This window comes from Nicotiana sylvestris, chromosome 8 (assembly GCF_000393655.2).
Source record: "Nicotiana sylvestris chromosome 8, ASM39365v2, whole genome shotgun sequence".
Taxonomy (NCBI): Eukaryota; Viridiplantae; Streptophyta; class Magnoliopsida; order Solanales; family Solanaceae; genus Nicotiana; species Nicotiana sylvestris.
This window is the reverse complement of record NC_091064.1, coordinates 211,248,667-211,261,581: the sequence shown is the minus strand read 5'-3', so window position 1 is coordinate 211,261,581 and position 12,915 is coordinate 211,248,667. Positions and strand designations below refer to the sequence as shown.

Here is a 12,915-nt window from a genome sequence, read left to right as displayed (position 1 = left end):
TATTTTTCAGCACAACTTCAAAACCTCTTTTTTCAAGTTTCAACCAAATCTATGTCCAGACGCTAGTTAAATTATTTGTCAATCTAGCCGACAAACAAGGTAAAAGTACCTATTGGCATAATTGATGAAATCGAAATACAGATCTCCAAAGCATTGAATTATTAGCCAACAGGAAAGTGCACAGGTTTTAACAATGTAAGTAGCCTAATGATTCACCAACAATAGGGTCATTCCATTAAGAAAGAAAGATCTTTGATTTTTTGTAATTAACCAGAAATGCCCTGATATATACCTTCTATACAGAAAGTTGAAAACTGCAAATTAAATAAAAAAGTATTGCTTTGATTAACATGAGACCCATTAGGAAAAGAAGGTGTTTTCTACTTTACAGACAAACTTAAAAATTGCAGTCTTTACATCACAATACACTTGTCTTTTGATGACTTTGGCTCCGGCCTGGCCGACGAAGATGTAGGTTTGCTCCTTGGTACCTGTATAAAAGTAGTTTACTCTATTAGATTATTATGCAGCTGGTTGTATACATTTTTCACATATTGCTTCATTTTGTGACCTAATCCACTAGTCGAAAGTACTTCAAGTCAAGAGTTATCAAATATGCAAACTCAAAACACGAAAACCTGCTCAGAAGAATGAATATCAGAAAATTTCAAGCCTACCTGCGGACCAGTAATCAACCTTGACGCACCATTTACAGCTTGTTGTTGAGGGTTTTGATTTCTCTGTGGTGCCTGTTGTTGTTGCTCAAATTCCTGTTGCTGAAGAGCTATTGCCAGTTGTAAATCGGAACTGCCAGCCAACAATCAGCACAAGTTAGTGCTATCACCAAGTAGATATATTCATTACTATCAAATTAAGGTTGCGAAATTGAGCATATCAACTTTAAAGCATCCAGAGAGTTAATGTTCCAAAAGAAAGTTACCATGTTACAATTAAAACCATTTTTTTTTTATAAGGTAAAGTAAATTCTATTAAAAGAGTACCTATCATGCTATCCTTAGACCAAAAATATTAAGAGTTCTGCAAACATCTGTTTTTTGCAACAGAAATGTGATGACTGTGGCCTTCAAGCATCTCTTATCCCTCTCCAACTAAATTAATGTTTCACGCTATATTGTAACTAAACATGCCAGCAACTTCTCCATATACAACATTTTGTTGACATAGAATAGAACGACTTTGATAGAACAGGAAGACAAAACAACCTTGCCCAAATATCTCCATCTAACTACCAATGAAGGCAAAAGTTGAATATCAACAGAAAGACTGGTCGAACCGCTGTTTGTCAATTAAAAGATAATGGGAGAGCTAATGAAGGAGAATAGATCCTGATGCAGTATATGATCTGGCAATGTTCCAGTCTCATGTTAATATATGCGAAAAGAAGATGCTTAAATATTACTATTAGATAATTACTTGAAAGTTGGATGTCCTTGTCCTGAATTGTCCATGTTTGCCAGATAGTCCTGGGAATAACAGCTGAAGTCAGTTTCAAAAACGATGGTACAAATCAATAACATTCTATTACAAGCAGAGAACTACATACTGCAGTACTGGCCATAGCACTCTGTTGATCCCATTTGGTGTTGGAATTATCTTCGACCTTGAACTCCTTGAAGTTTCCAGTCACATATATCGTGTCTCCATTCACCTGGAGAATATTGAGAACTCAGAGTTAAAAGGCAATGCAAGCAAGTAATAACACACTAACTTCTAGAACCAAGAACCAGAAGATTTTTAATAGAGCTGCATCATACTGTTCGTCCCTTCCAAGAGGCAACAAAACGTGCAAAAGTGAAGTACAGTAATCACGTCGGTAACAATAAAGTATACCAAATTTAATGCAATTTGACACTATAAAACATAGCAAATAACACATGCTTAGGAAAAAGGCAGAAGATGTTTTTGCAGATTTATGTAAATTGTCTAGCTCTATCAGAATAGTTAAAGCCTAGCTGAGTAGCAGTTCAAGTGTCATAAGATAATACTTCCTTAATTCCAAGTAAGGAGACCAACTTTCCCTTTTGGCGTGCTTCAGTGTCTAATTTCCTAATTAAAAAAAGTAATCTTACTCTTCCAATGCTTTTTCAATATATTATTCTCAAATTAATTAATGGGTTCACTTTCATACAAATTGTTCAAATGTTGGCCTCATTTTTGGAGCTACATCTATTTTTAGATTATTAGATTGAACCAAATAATCGTGTTCAATCTAATGTAGGACCCCTAAAACCGGAAGGAAAAAATATTAAATTTTGAACAGCCTAGGATAGAAAAGCAGAAAACTCCGATAGCAAGAGACCTGCAAGTTATTGTAGAACTTGCTATTCATGTTACTGTTGTTATTATCATATTACCAGTTTACCGTGTAAAGAAATTATTATATTACCAAATTTTGCTGTTCTAACTTATTAACTTGATCATTTCTTGCGATTTTCCTTACACACTACTGAAAAAGGTTACTCCGTAAATCCATACAAAATGACCTAATTCTAACCTGCATGAATATTAGGGGAAAAATGAAGTTCATTATCTCTAAATGGAATCATGTCCAAAGCTGAAGTCTTGAAGATAACATATAACGTCTGATTATTTGAAATTTCTAGTACGCAGAAGTGGTCCCCATTTTCAGCTTTATGATATCTAGAAAAGATTAAAAATGGTCGAAGAGTTTATTTCTCGAGAAGTAGACACATGGTAGGTACAACTGCAAAAAATTATCAAAGTAGGAGCAGGGAAACATTGAAGTAACACCTGATTAGTATCATTCCTGTCGTCTGATCTACAATGCTGTACATAGCATAAGCGGCTCTCAACCCTCAGTTGGTCATATACTCGTATAGATTTACAGAAAGAGGTGTAAGTTCTCTTGGTAGAGGAAAAGCACTGCTAAGTTTCAAAAGTATATGTGGACTAGCTGATATTCGGTTTCTAAAGGCCATTAAATCTGTGACAGAATTATGTGACTACTATGATCAGGTGATACTTAGAGCTCAAAATTGAGCTATCTGCAGCCACTAGTGGAACTTACAAATCGACAGGTTACAATGAGTTTCTAGTGTACTACACGTCATACTGCTTAGTATGCTTCTCCGCCCCTGAAAATAGAGGCTAACCTTTGTTATGACTTTGTAGGTAAATAGAAATTAATGTTAAAATTTGTCTATGACTTCGTATGATTTGGTAAATAGAAATTAAATAGGCTAGGTACAGCTTTAATTAAATGGTAACATAATAAATTCTAACGATACTCAAAGAACAAACCAAGATATCTTCTTCCCTCTTTTATGTCTTCACAACCTTGAATCTTGGATTTTGGATATAGCGTAAGACAATCAGAAACCTATAACATACTCTGTGCTAGTGCGTCAGATACATTGCCCGGCCTCACCTCAATACATTGCCCTACTAAACTATCAATAGCATTGTTTAGCTCCTCCACTAAAAATATCTAATTATTCTCGATTCAGACAATTAAATTCAAGGAGGAGTTATGTCCTTCAGTCCATTATTTTTTCCGTCTTCCTTTTTTTTGGATAAGAGACAAGTTGGCCTCCACATATACTAATAACAGAGTTAAAATTGACAAACCCACTTCGGGATGTTGTGGTTAGGGTTAGAGAAAGTATAAAATATGTGCCTCTCCTGTGCAGACATTCAAATAGCCCCTCCATCCGGTTTCTCCATGTTGTCCCTCATTTACAGTCAAACATGCACCCTCAACTCATAAAAACTTCCATCCCCTTGACACGCAAAAGAAGGGAGAATATTGATAGTTATCATTACTAGAAACACTTACAAGTTTGGTTCAATAATACATCCACACATAAACCAAGACTTTGTTGTAATCCATTCATAGTGAGAGTTGACAGGACTCTTAAAATAGGTGGTTGGATTTAAGCAAATGAAACCAAGCATTTGTTGAATGCCATTCACGGAGAAAATAAGTACTCTTGAAACAGGTGGGTGGATTTAAGCATACGAAACATGATACTTCCTACTCGAAAAATTAGTTAACAACAAGTAGAATGGAGCAGAAACTACCTGTTGGAAGTGTAAGCAAAAACAGAGATTCAACTTATCATTCTAGTATGAAATTCCCAGGTTGAAAATTTAAACTCAGTTTTACCCATTAGTCAAATATAAGGTGAATATATGAAAAGACACACTTCTTACCTCATTGAGCTTCTCCCACACCAAATCAGATTGATTTATATATCCCTGGTCAGTGGCCAAGATATATAATTCGCCTTCAAACTGCACGTAAGCTGACATCAGTTTTGTATGCCCAGAAAACATGAGAAGTGGAGATATAATCATATCCACACAGGAAATTATTTTACCCTAGTACAAATCATATAGAAGATGATAATAGTAACAAAGCAAGCCCATCAGACCTTAAACATGGTATTGAAATGATTATTCCTGAAGAAAACACAAAGTTCCCGCTCTTTCAAACCCTCTTGCAAGGAAAATAATCTGTGCAAAAGAGGAATGAAATAGTATTCTGTTACTACTAGCAAAACATAGTAATACAGTTCTGAACAGGAGAATGAACTTATAACAAGGAAGGAAGCATACCCAAAGATTGTTAACTGGCTTGCACTGTTCTTCAGAAAGTTCCTCACCAGTTCCCCTAATGTGAATTAAGAAGAGCAAACATAGTGTTCTACTTAAACTGACAAAGTAGTAAAAAAATACATGAAAGGAAAAAAAATACAATTAGATCAAGGAGACATTCATTTTTACTTTTTCTTTGATAAGTGTCAAGGAAGACATTAATCCTACACAAGAGCGCCTGAATTGCCTTATTCATTCATATTAAAGAATTTCTCACCTTCTCTCTGTGTGATTTCATCATTCACAATTGTCTCAGGCACATCTGTACTGCCTCCATTCACTTGTTCAGCAAGAACCACCTCACCTTCATACATAGGCTCTCGACTTTGGTAACTGGTGGTTGCTGACTCCAATATGCAATCCTCTCCTTCATAAATGGGCTCATCATCATCGATGGAAGAATTAAAGGTTTCAGGTTCATCTGTGTCATGTCGTCTGCCACCCGATGAACCTGAGACTGCAGATGGTATTGAGGAACTAGCTGAATCAAACGCATCACAACCAACTTGTTTAGGTTCAGATGCATTCCCATTTCCAGCAATAGTGTGTGTTCCCTGAATGCCATTCGTACCTCCAGATAGATGCTCATGATTTTCACAAGCAGATGAAAAAACTTGTCCTGACTCAAGAGGTACACTCTCATTTTCAGCCAGCAGTTTTGCATTTCCAAGTTCTTGGGGAGGGGTTTCCTGATCAATTTTCAGGGATGAATTAATCGCTGCTCCGGAGACTATTTGGGAACTATTTGGATCGGCATCACCAGATATATCTCTATTGTTAGATGCTATTACTTCTGTGGGTATCAATGCTTCATGCTGCAAAACTGGTTGTGTCGTCTCAATATCATTTCCTTCTGATGTCTTGGTAAGACCCATCGGCTCTGGACACTTTAGATTTGCTGTTTCACCTAAGGAATTCAGTCCATCAGTTTCTACTAATGAAGTTTCAGATAATTGAAGGGCTCTCAACAGCTCTGCTTCTTCTTCAATATCTCCTTTTCTGGCTGTATGGTTATTGGTAATAGAAACAGGAGAATCTTCAAATGATCTCCCTCTCGAGAGGCATGGAGAAGGTACCCCTAGTGCTGCAGTTGTAGCAGCAGCAAAATCAACATCATCATCTTCAGAACTTTTCTTATTCTCAGTGTCCATATTTTGCGTTTCAAGGGCAACAAGCTCCCCCATCAAAGTATTATACGACTTTGATCCAATTGCATTTGCAGTATCATGATCCTGGAACAAATTGATAACTCAAAAAAATAATTCACTTTAAACAAAAGTTGCTATAAGGTCTTTAATCTTACAACTAGAAACAACTTTTAGGGCAAAATGGTCAAAATAATGCAGCTTCATCATTAAACTTCTACAGAAAAAAAAAACTTATCCTTGATGCAATCTCAGACTTCATTACCATATGTTATACACATCTTGAGTAATAAAATTTAGAAGGTTTTCGAAGGCCAAAATGAGTTGTCCACCATTCGACCAAACTAGAATAGGACATCAAGAAGTCATTTCATTCGTGGATAAAATAGAGATAAATTATAAATATAAAACGAATATTGATTTAGCAATTAGAATCTGCGACAAGAATGTCCTCGGACATTCACGAGTGAACTCAAAGAAAGTAGCCAAAACTGATACCTGTGGATCAACTATCCAACCGTGATAAAGTGGAATATCCAAAAGATCAAATATTGCACATTCACGAGTGAACTCAAAGTCATCAATTCTGCCAAACAAGACATGTATTTAATCAGAACCACAACTGGAAACATGCATGTTATTGCATCGTAAAGATATACAGAACCATATGTTAATAAAATGAATAAAAGCAATCGAAAAGAGGAAAGATTGTCTACCTCCTGAATTTTATATTTACATCAATACCAGTGGCAAGTCTAGGAAGCAAATCAATTGCATCAGCAATATTCTGTTGCTGATTTTCAACATATCCTTCATCTTTGTCCTGGACAGCAATCAAAAATACTAACAATTACCTCAAATCCAGTAAAGAGAGAACACGTGTGTTTGGATATATTATATAGCACAAATGAAAGGAACAGAAAACCTATCCATAAAGGCAAATAATTACATTGACATTACTGTTTGAATCTATCAGCCGCTCAGCAACAAGAGAAAGCAATTTCTCCTGTGAAACCTCAGGAATATCAGGACTCAAGTTCAAGTTGTTCTTCAACAATAGCACGTTACCTGTCGAACAGATAACAAAGATTCATATCAAATACACAAATTGATCCTTAAAAAATAAATCACAGCATTAACATAGATTTTAAAGCAAACTAGTTAATGACACCATAACCTTCTTCATGAGCAAGAAATGACTATACACAACAGAAATGCATCCCATTGATCACGAAAATGTATCCTTTTTTCTATATTTTTACCAGCAAATGAAAGTAGCTGAAATGAGGATGTTGAGATGAATGTTTGGGCATACTAGGTTAGAGAGAATTAGGAATGAAGTTATTCATGACAAGGTGAGAGTGGACCCGTGGAGGATAAGATGCGAGAGGCGAGGTTAAGATGGTTCACGCATGTTAAAAGGAGAAGCACAGATGCCCTCAAGGTAAGAGGAAGGTAGAGATAAGCCAAAGAAGTATTGGGAAGAAGTGATCAGGCGGGACATGGCGCAACTTGAGCTAATCGAGGACATGACCCTTGATAGGAGGGTGTGGAGGTTGAGAATTAGGGTAGAAGGTTAGTAGGTAGTCGAGCATTTCCCTTTGTCTTCCTTAGTTCAATAGTATTAGTGTTAATATGGTATCATTTTTATCCTGAGTTTGCTATTACTACATATCTTATATTGTTATTACTTGTTATCAGTACTTCTTCCATCTTTTCTTTAGCTGAGGGTCTATCAAAAACAGTCTCTTTACCCTTCCAGGGTAGGGTAATGCTGCGTACATCCTACCCTCCCCAAACCCTAATTGCAGGAATACATTGGGTTGTTGTTGTTGTTGTTATAAATGATTTTTCCGACAGCAAGGAACAACTTCAACCCCCAGCTTATTTCCTCTTTAAAATAAGCGAACTCAAGTTGTTTTATCACCTTGAACATGATGAGATGTATTAAATGTCAAGAGAATTACTAATGATTATGTCACAATAATTAGAAATCCCCAGAAGTAGAAAGCTTTTCTTATTTCATGCAACTTAACAAAAGCTTTTCTTATTTCATGCAACTTAACACTCATATATTTCTTTAAATTAAAAAAAAAAAAACTCATATATAAGGAGCTCTCCTGAATGTGTTAACTACCAATTATGGCAATTGGCAAGTGTTTTTTCCTGTCTTTTCTTCATTCAGAAATTACCACAGACCTTGGTAGAGACATAAGCACCTTCTGCGTACCTATGTATGGCCTTGTCTGGCCAGAATTTTCCTTCCTTTTTCATAATTTCACTATCTTGCTTCTTTTAGATGACCATTCTGGCAACAAGATTTTTATTTCTAGTGACTGCTTCGATGGCGCCACATATATATCTACTCCAGATGCCACACCTCTAGGCACTTTTTTTTGGAGAAAGGTAACATCTCAGAGCACTTCTTTTGAGTGACCAATTCCATGGGGCTACCTTTTTCCAGCCTCTTCTTTCTCTTCCCATTTGTGTAACTTTTTCAACAACTTTCGACCTTTCTTCAGGCAAATTATTAATTTTTTTTAAGAAAGCTATTCAGGCAATTTCTTAACTACTCTTTAGCTGCCAATTCAAGCTACTCCAAATTTTTGAAAGTTTGTCACTGTACCTTTTTCGGTGATTGAGAATAGATTCTTTTCCATGTAAATTGCAAAACCATAGTTCTTGCAGCATACAATTGCCATCTATTCTTTGGAGAAAACAACACCACCTTCATTTTGGATGATTGTTAAATATTCGGCAACACAATCAATGTGTATCTACTTAAGCGATTCCAGTAACTTCTTTCCATTTCTAGTTTGCAAAATAAGCATACTTGATGTGTTTCAATACCTTTACTTTGCTGGGGCGGGTTGAAAGACAAAAAAATCAGTAACAAATTGCTATACTATAATATTCTTAATAATTGCCACACCCAAGGGGGTGGGGCCTAGGCCAATGAAGTGGGTTGAGAACCATGAGGTGTCAGGTTGAGATCCCAACAGAGGTAAAAATACTATGTGAATTCTTCCTTGTGCTGGTGGGAGGTAGTAGGTACTGCGTGGAATTAGTCGAGGTCCACGCTGGTCCGTACACCACAGTTATAAAAAAATATTCTTAATAATTGACATAACACTTCATTGACCACGGGGTCACACCCTACATGCTTCTCTCGTTTTTTTTTTGGTCACATAGTTCCAGACCTCTTTGCATAAATGCAAGGGAAAGCTATATACCGTATATGTCCACTCTTCCTCGCACTAGATGGGAGACACCCTTGTACGGTATAAGTTTTTTTAATGATGTCATAGACGTGACAAATTTGCTAGACTTAAAAAGATTCCGCCAACTTAAGCCGCTACTCGGTCAAAGTTTCCTTCCTTATAATTTAATACTCTTTCCTCTTTCTGATGGCTATTCCTGTATTCCAACAGCATCACATCTCCTTTTGGTGATCATTCTGACAAAATTCAAGTATCAATCAACAACATAGCGAGTGACCAGGTACTTGGATACCTATGTGAAATGTACCATTAATCAGAAACCTGAGAGTGCAAGAAATAGTTTTCACGGTCTTTTTTTTTGAGAAGGTAACAATAAAGTTTTCACGGTTCTTCACAAACAATCCTTCTGAAGCCCAGTATAGATTCCCTCTTTCCCAATCTTTGATACGGTAGCTCAATCAAACAAGCACAACTGATAGCTCAGAAGCAGTAGGAGAACTTGAAGAAGGCTCATGGAAGAGTAAAACTTTATGCACACTCAGAACAATTGAAAGGGTGTTTGTAACGGGAGATTGGGTAATCTGAAATCGCAACCATGGTTAATGAAAGTTATTTTACCTTATAAAAAGAACTTAAAAGGTTTGCGACTCGCTAAATTTTGACTTTGTATGGTAATAAAGAACCATATAAAGAATGCCGGGTCTGCTGCCTATACTTCAATTGCCTCTAACAGCTAAGATATATCTAGTGTTCCATGTTATCACGGTTAATTTAGAATGTAGCAGCCCAAGTTACAATTCAATTGACCCACCAACACTTGCTGAGGATGGACAATCCTTGATTGAACCCGTGACTAACTTTTACAAAAGCATGGTAAAGGGGCAAAATTCGACTTTAACAGAGATTCTAGCACAATGCGCAAATCTCTTGCTATAAGAAGCTAATTGGGCACCTAAGGTTATACGGCCCATTCCCCAAGCTTCAATTGTATGCATTAAGTTCTTTGAAGGGGGTAAATGTAACGTGCAAGGGTTGTACCTTGAGGTTTAGGTGAGGATGGTAACTGTCATCACTGATTTTCATAGTTACGTTTATGAATATTTACAGTTTAGTCCCTCCATCAGCAGTTGCTAACAACCTATCACATGTCAACCGATTCCCTAAGATCATATCTCTATAGATTACTATAACCATAGATCAATTAGTGCGAACGAAATTCTGCCTTTTTCTACTTCATTTCCTTTTCTTTCTGAATTCTCTTTATTTCTATTTCATTTGCATCTTTTGGCCTCTCTTACAAGCCAGAGCAGAAAAAGCTACAATTCAGATTCGATACCACAAAATAAAACAAAAGGAACGATTAAGTAAGCATCACAATAAGTAGATGCAGACTTCTATCCTAAAAGGCCATTACAGATTTTGGCTAAAGTATAGTCAACTCTCATAGTAAATACTCCCTTTGTTCCAATTTAATGTGATGTTCTTTCTTTTTATTTTATTCCAAAAAGAATGATATCTTTCTATATTTAGAAATAATTTAACTTTGAACTTCCTACTTTACCCTTAATGAGATGATTTACAATCGCACAAATTTCTACAGCTTACTTTAGAAGTTTCGAGAAGTCTTTTTTTTTTCCCTTAAACTTTGTTCCCAATCAAATGACATCAGATAAAATGGGATGAAGGGAGTAATATTTTTTTTTGGGGGGGTTTTGATTCCACTTTGATCCCCTTTGTAGGAGCTATTGCTCTTTTGGTGACTCGAACCCACAACCCTGGGATTGTAGGTGGGGAGTGCTCATCATCGAAGCAACCCCCTATTGTCAAGGGAGTAATAGTTCAAGAAAACTATACTGCCTTTTTACGATGACAGACAACAACAACAACAGCTACACGGCAATTCCAAATTAGTAAGGATCTGCTATATCTTTTCTCTCTACAGGGTTCTCTAAAACTAAAGATTCTTTACTATTATAGAAAACTCTAACCAACGGACAAAGAATACTGGCAAATTCCACCATAAAATACTAAATTTGACAGAGAAATTAAATAAAAATAGGATCTTTATCAAAACAAGTAACCAAAATAACAGAACTAAGACAGTAACAAACATTTTCCATAATATGTCTCAATCTCAAAGTATACATACAACTCAATAAACCCTAAGGAAGAGAAGGGAGGCTTACAGATAGCAAGGAGTGGACATGGGCCATTGTCGTTCTGGAGGATGATTGGTGTGGTTCGGCCCAAGAATTGAATAACCTTAGTCTTGTGCGCCATTTCTTTGGCTTCTGCTTCCTCCTCTCGCTTCCCTTCTTCCGATTGAGAAGTGGGTATTGCAGAATCCATCTTTTTTGTTCGAAATTCGATTACTTTGAATACCCAATTACACAACTCAATCTGAATCTACTTTTCTTCAATCTATAAATATGGGTAGAAAAATATAATTTGCTAAAAGGATACGTTTGTGAATTTTTCAGAGGGAATTAGAAATGGTGTAAATGGGAATGACGGAATCAAAGGGGAAATCGAAAGAAGAACATTTTTCCTAGTAGTACTATATTACATTTTCCATTTCGCGGGTCGGTGGAGAAAATTAGTTAAAGTTAAAGGGCTCCTTGACAATTAAAAATTCACATAGGCAAAATCGGAGATGAGAAGAAAATGATAAAATGTCTTCTATGTTTGGGGTAGGTCTAAAATGGTCCTTTAACTATACTTTATACAATTTTGGTCCTTTAATTTTACCATACACATTTGATTTTCTTCACCATATATAACAAACTTTGGTTATTATATTAAATAGAAACTGTAAGGAAAAAGATTTAACCAGAAATTCCAAAAAAGTCTCGATAAATCCCATAAATTACAAACTAAAAAAGTGCATCAACCACTAGAAATAGATTAGAATCGCTAAATTAGACCTCAAAAAGCTTCACGAGACTTCTAATAGGCAAAAAATGACGAAATTATAAAAATTGCACCTCCAAATATAAGTTCGTGTTAACTCCTATCTTTTTACGGTTCTCATTAAATCTAATCAAAGTTTATTTAATATTTGATAGAGATCAAATATGCTTACTTTAGCAAATTAAATAAACAAAATTGTTCAGAATATATTAAAAATACTACTTTTGAACCACCCTATAAACATAAGGGACCATTATTATCATTTTCTCGGCACGACCACATAAGAGAACATTTTTATTTTAAAGTTTACTAATTTTATTTTAAATATTAGTAACTAATTTGTTCTCTCATATCCAATGGGACATATAAAGTCATGTCAGTGGCAAAATGAAAATGTGAAATTAAATAATATTGGATATAAAAGAGTGTGAATCTTTTAATTGAAACGGAGAGTATTTTATGTCACAAAATTCTTGGGTTGGAGAAGTAAATTATCTAAGGTTTAAGGGCTCATTGGAAAATAATTCTCGAGGTCTTAAAAACGAAGAGAAGAAATTGAAAATTCGTAACTGTTTTGTTTCTTCACTATTATTTCCCAACTTCTGTTTCTTTATCTAGGAACACATTAAATACATGGTTTAATGCCAAAACAAATGAAAAGATCCTCTCATTACTTCCCAACTCTCTTTTTTTTTGTCCTCCCAAAATATATGTTTGTCAATTAGTTATGGAAAGGGCAGACTTGTTTGGAAAAATTTGTTTGCGAAGGACAAATGTGAAAATGAGTAAGTAATATTAATTTTTTGATTTTTTTATCCGGTGTCAGATATTTACGTTAGAGCCTAACTAATTTTAATTTGACACTAAAAAGTTCCACTTTAGGGGTAAAGTATTTCATATCAAAAGATACTTTCTTTCCAAGGCTCAAACCTGAAATTTTTGTTTAAATTGAAATAATTAACTCAATAAATTTCAGAATTTTGAATTGTTATGCCAATGAG

At 35.5% G+C, this 12,915-nt stretch overlaps 1 protein-coding gene across 1 annotated transcript; it reads right to left on the bottom strand.

Annotated features, from left to right (window-relative positions):
* Positions 1 to 211: 211 nt before the first annotated feature.
* On the bottom strand, positions 212 to 11,534 carry LOC104222487 (uncharacterized). The gene is made up of 12 exons (XM_009773718.2): positions 11,191 to 11,534; positions 6,733 to 6,851; positions 6,500 to 6,606; positions 6,282 to 6,369; positions 4,856 to 5,870; positions 4,600 to 4,654; positions 4,416 to 4,497; positions 4,195 to 4,275; positions 1,565 to 1,669; positions 1,435 to 1,484; positions 678 to 807; positions 212 to 491 (listed from the first exon to the last, which is right to left on the bottom strand). The coding sequence occupies exons 1-12, from the start codon at positions 11,351 to 11,353 to the stop codon at positions 414 to 416; spliced, it is 2,073 nt and encodes a 690-aa protein (XP_009772020.1). The 5' UTR covers positions 11,354 to 11,534; the 3' UTR covers positions 212 to 413.
* Between the last annotated feature and the right edge of the window lie 1,381 nt (positions 11,535 to 12,915).

Excerpts from the sequence above, each read along its gene's own strand:
- LOC104222487 (XM_009773718.2), bottom strand. The coding sequence starts at position 11,353 with ATGGATTCTGCAATACCCACTTCTCAATCGGAAGAAGGGAAGCGAGAG. Across the intron at positions 6,370-6,499 it reads GTAAATATAAAATTCAGGAG|AATTGATGACTTTGAGTTCA; the intron begins GTAGACAATCTT and ends CTTGTTTGGCAG. Across the intron at positions 492-677 it reads GGTTGATTACTGGTCCGCAG|GTACCAAGGAGCAAACCTAC; the intron begins GTAGGCTTGAAA and ends ACTTTTATACAG.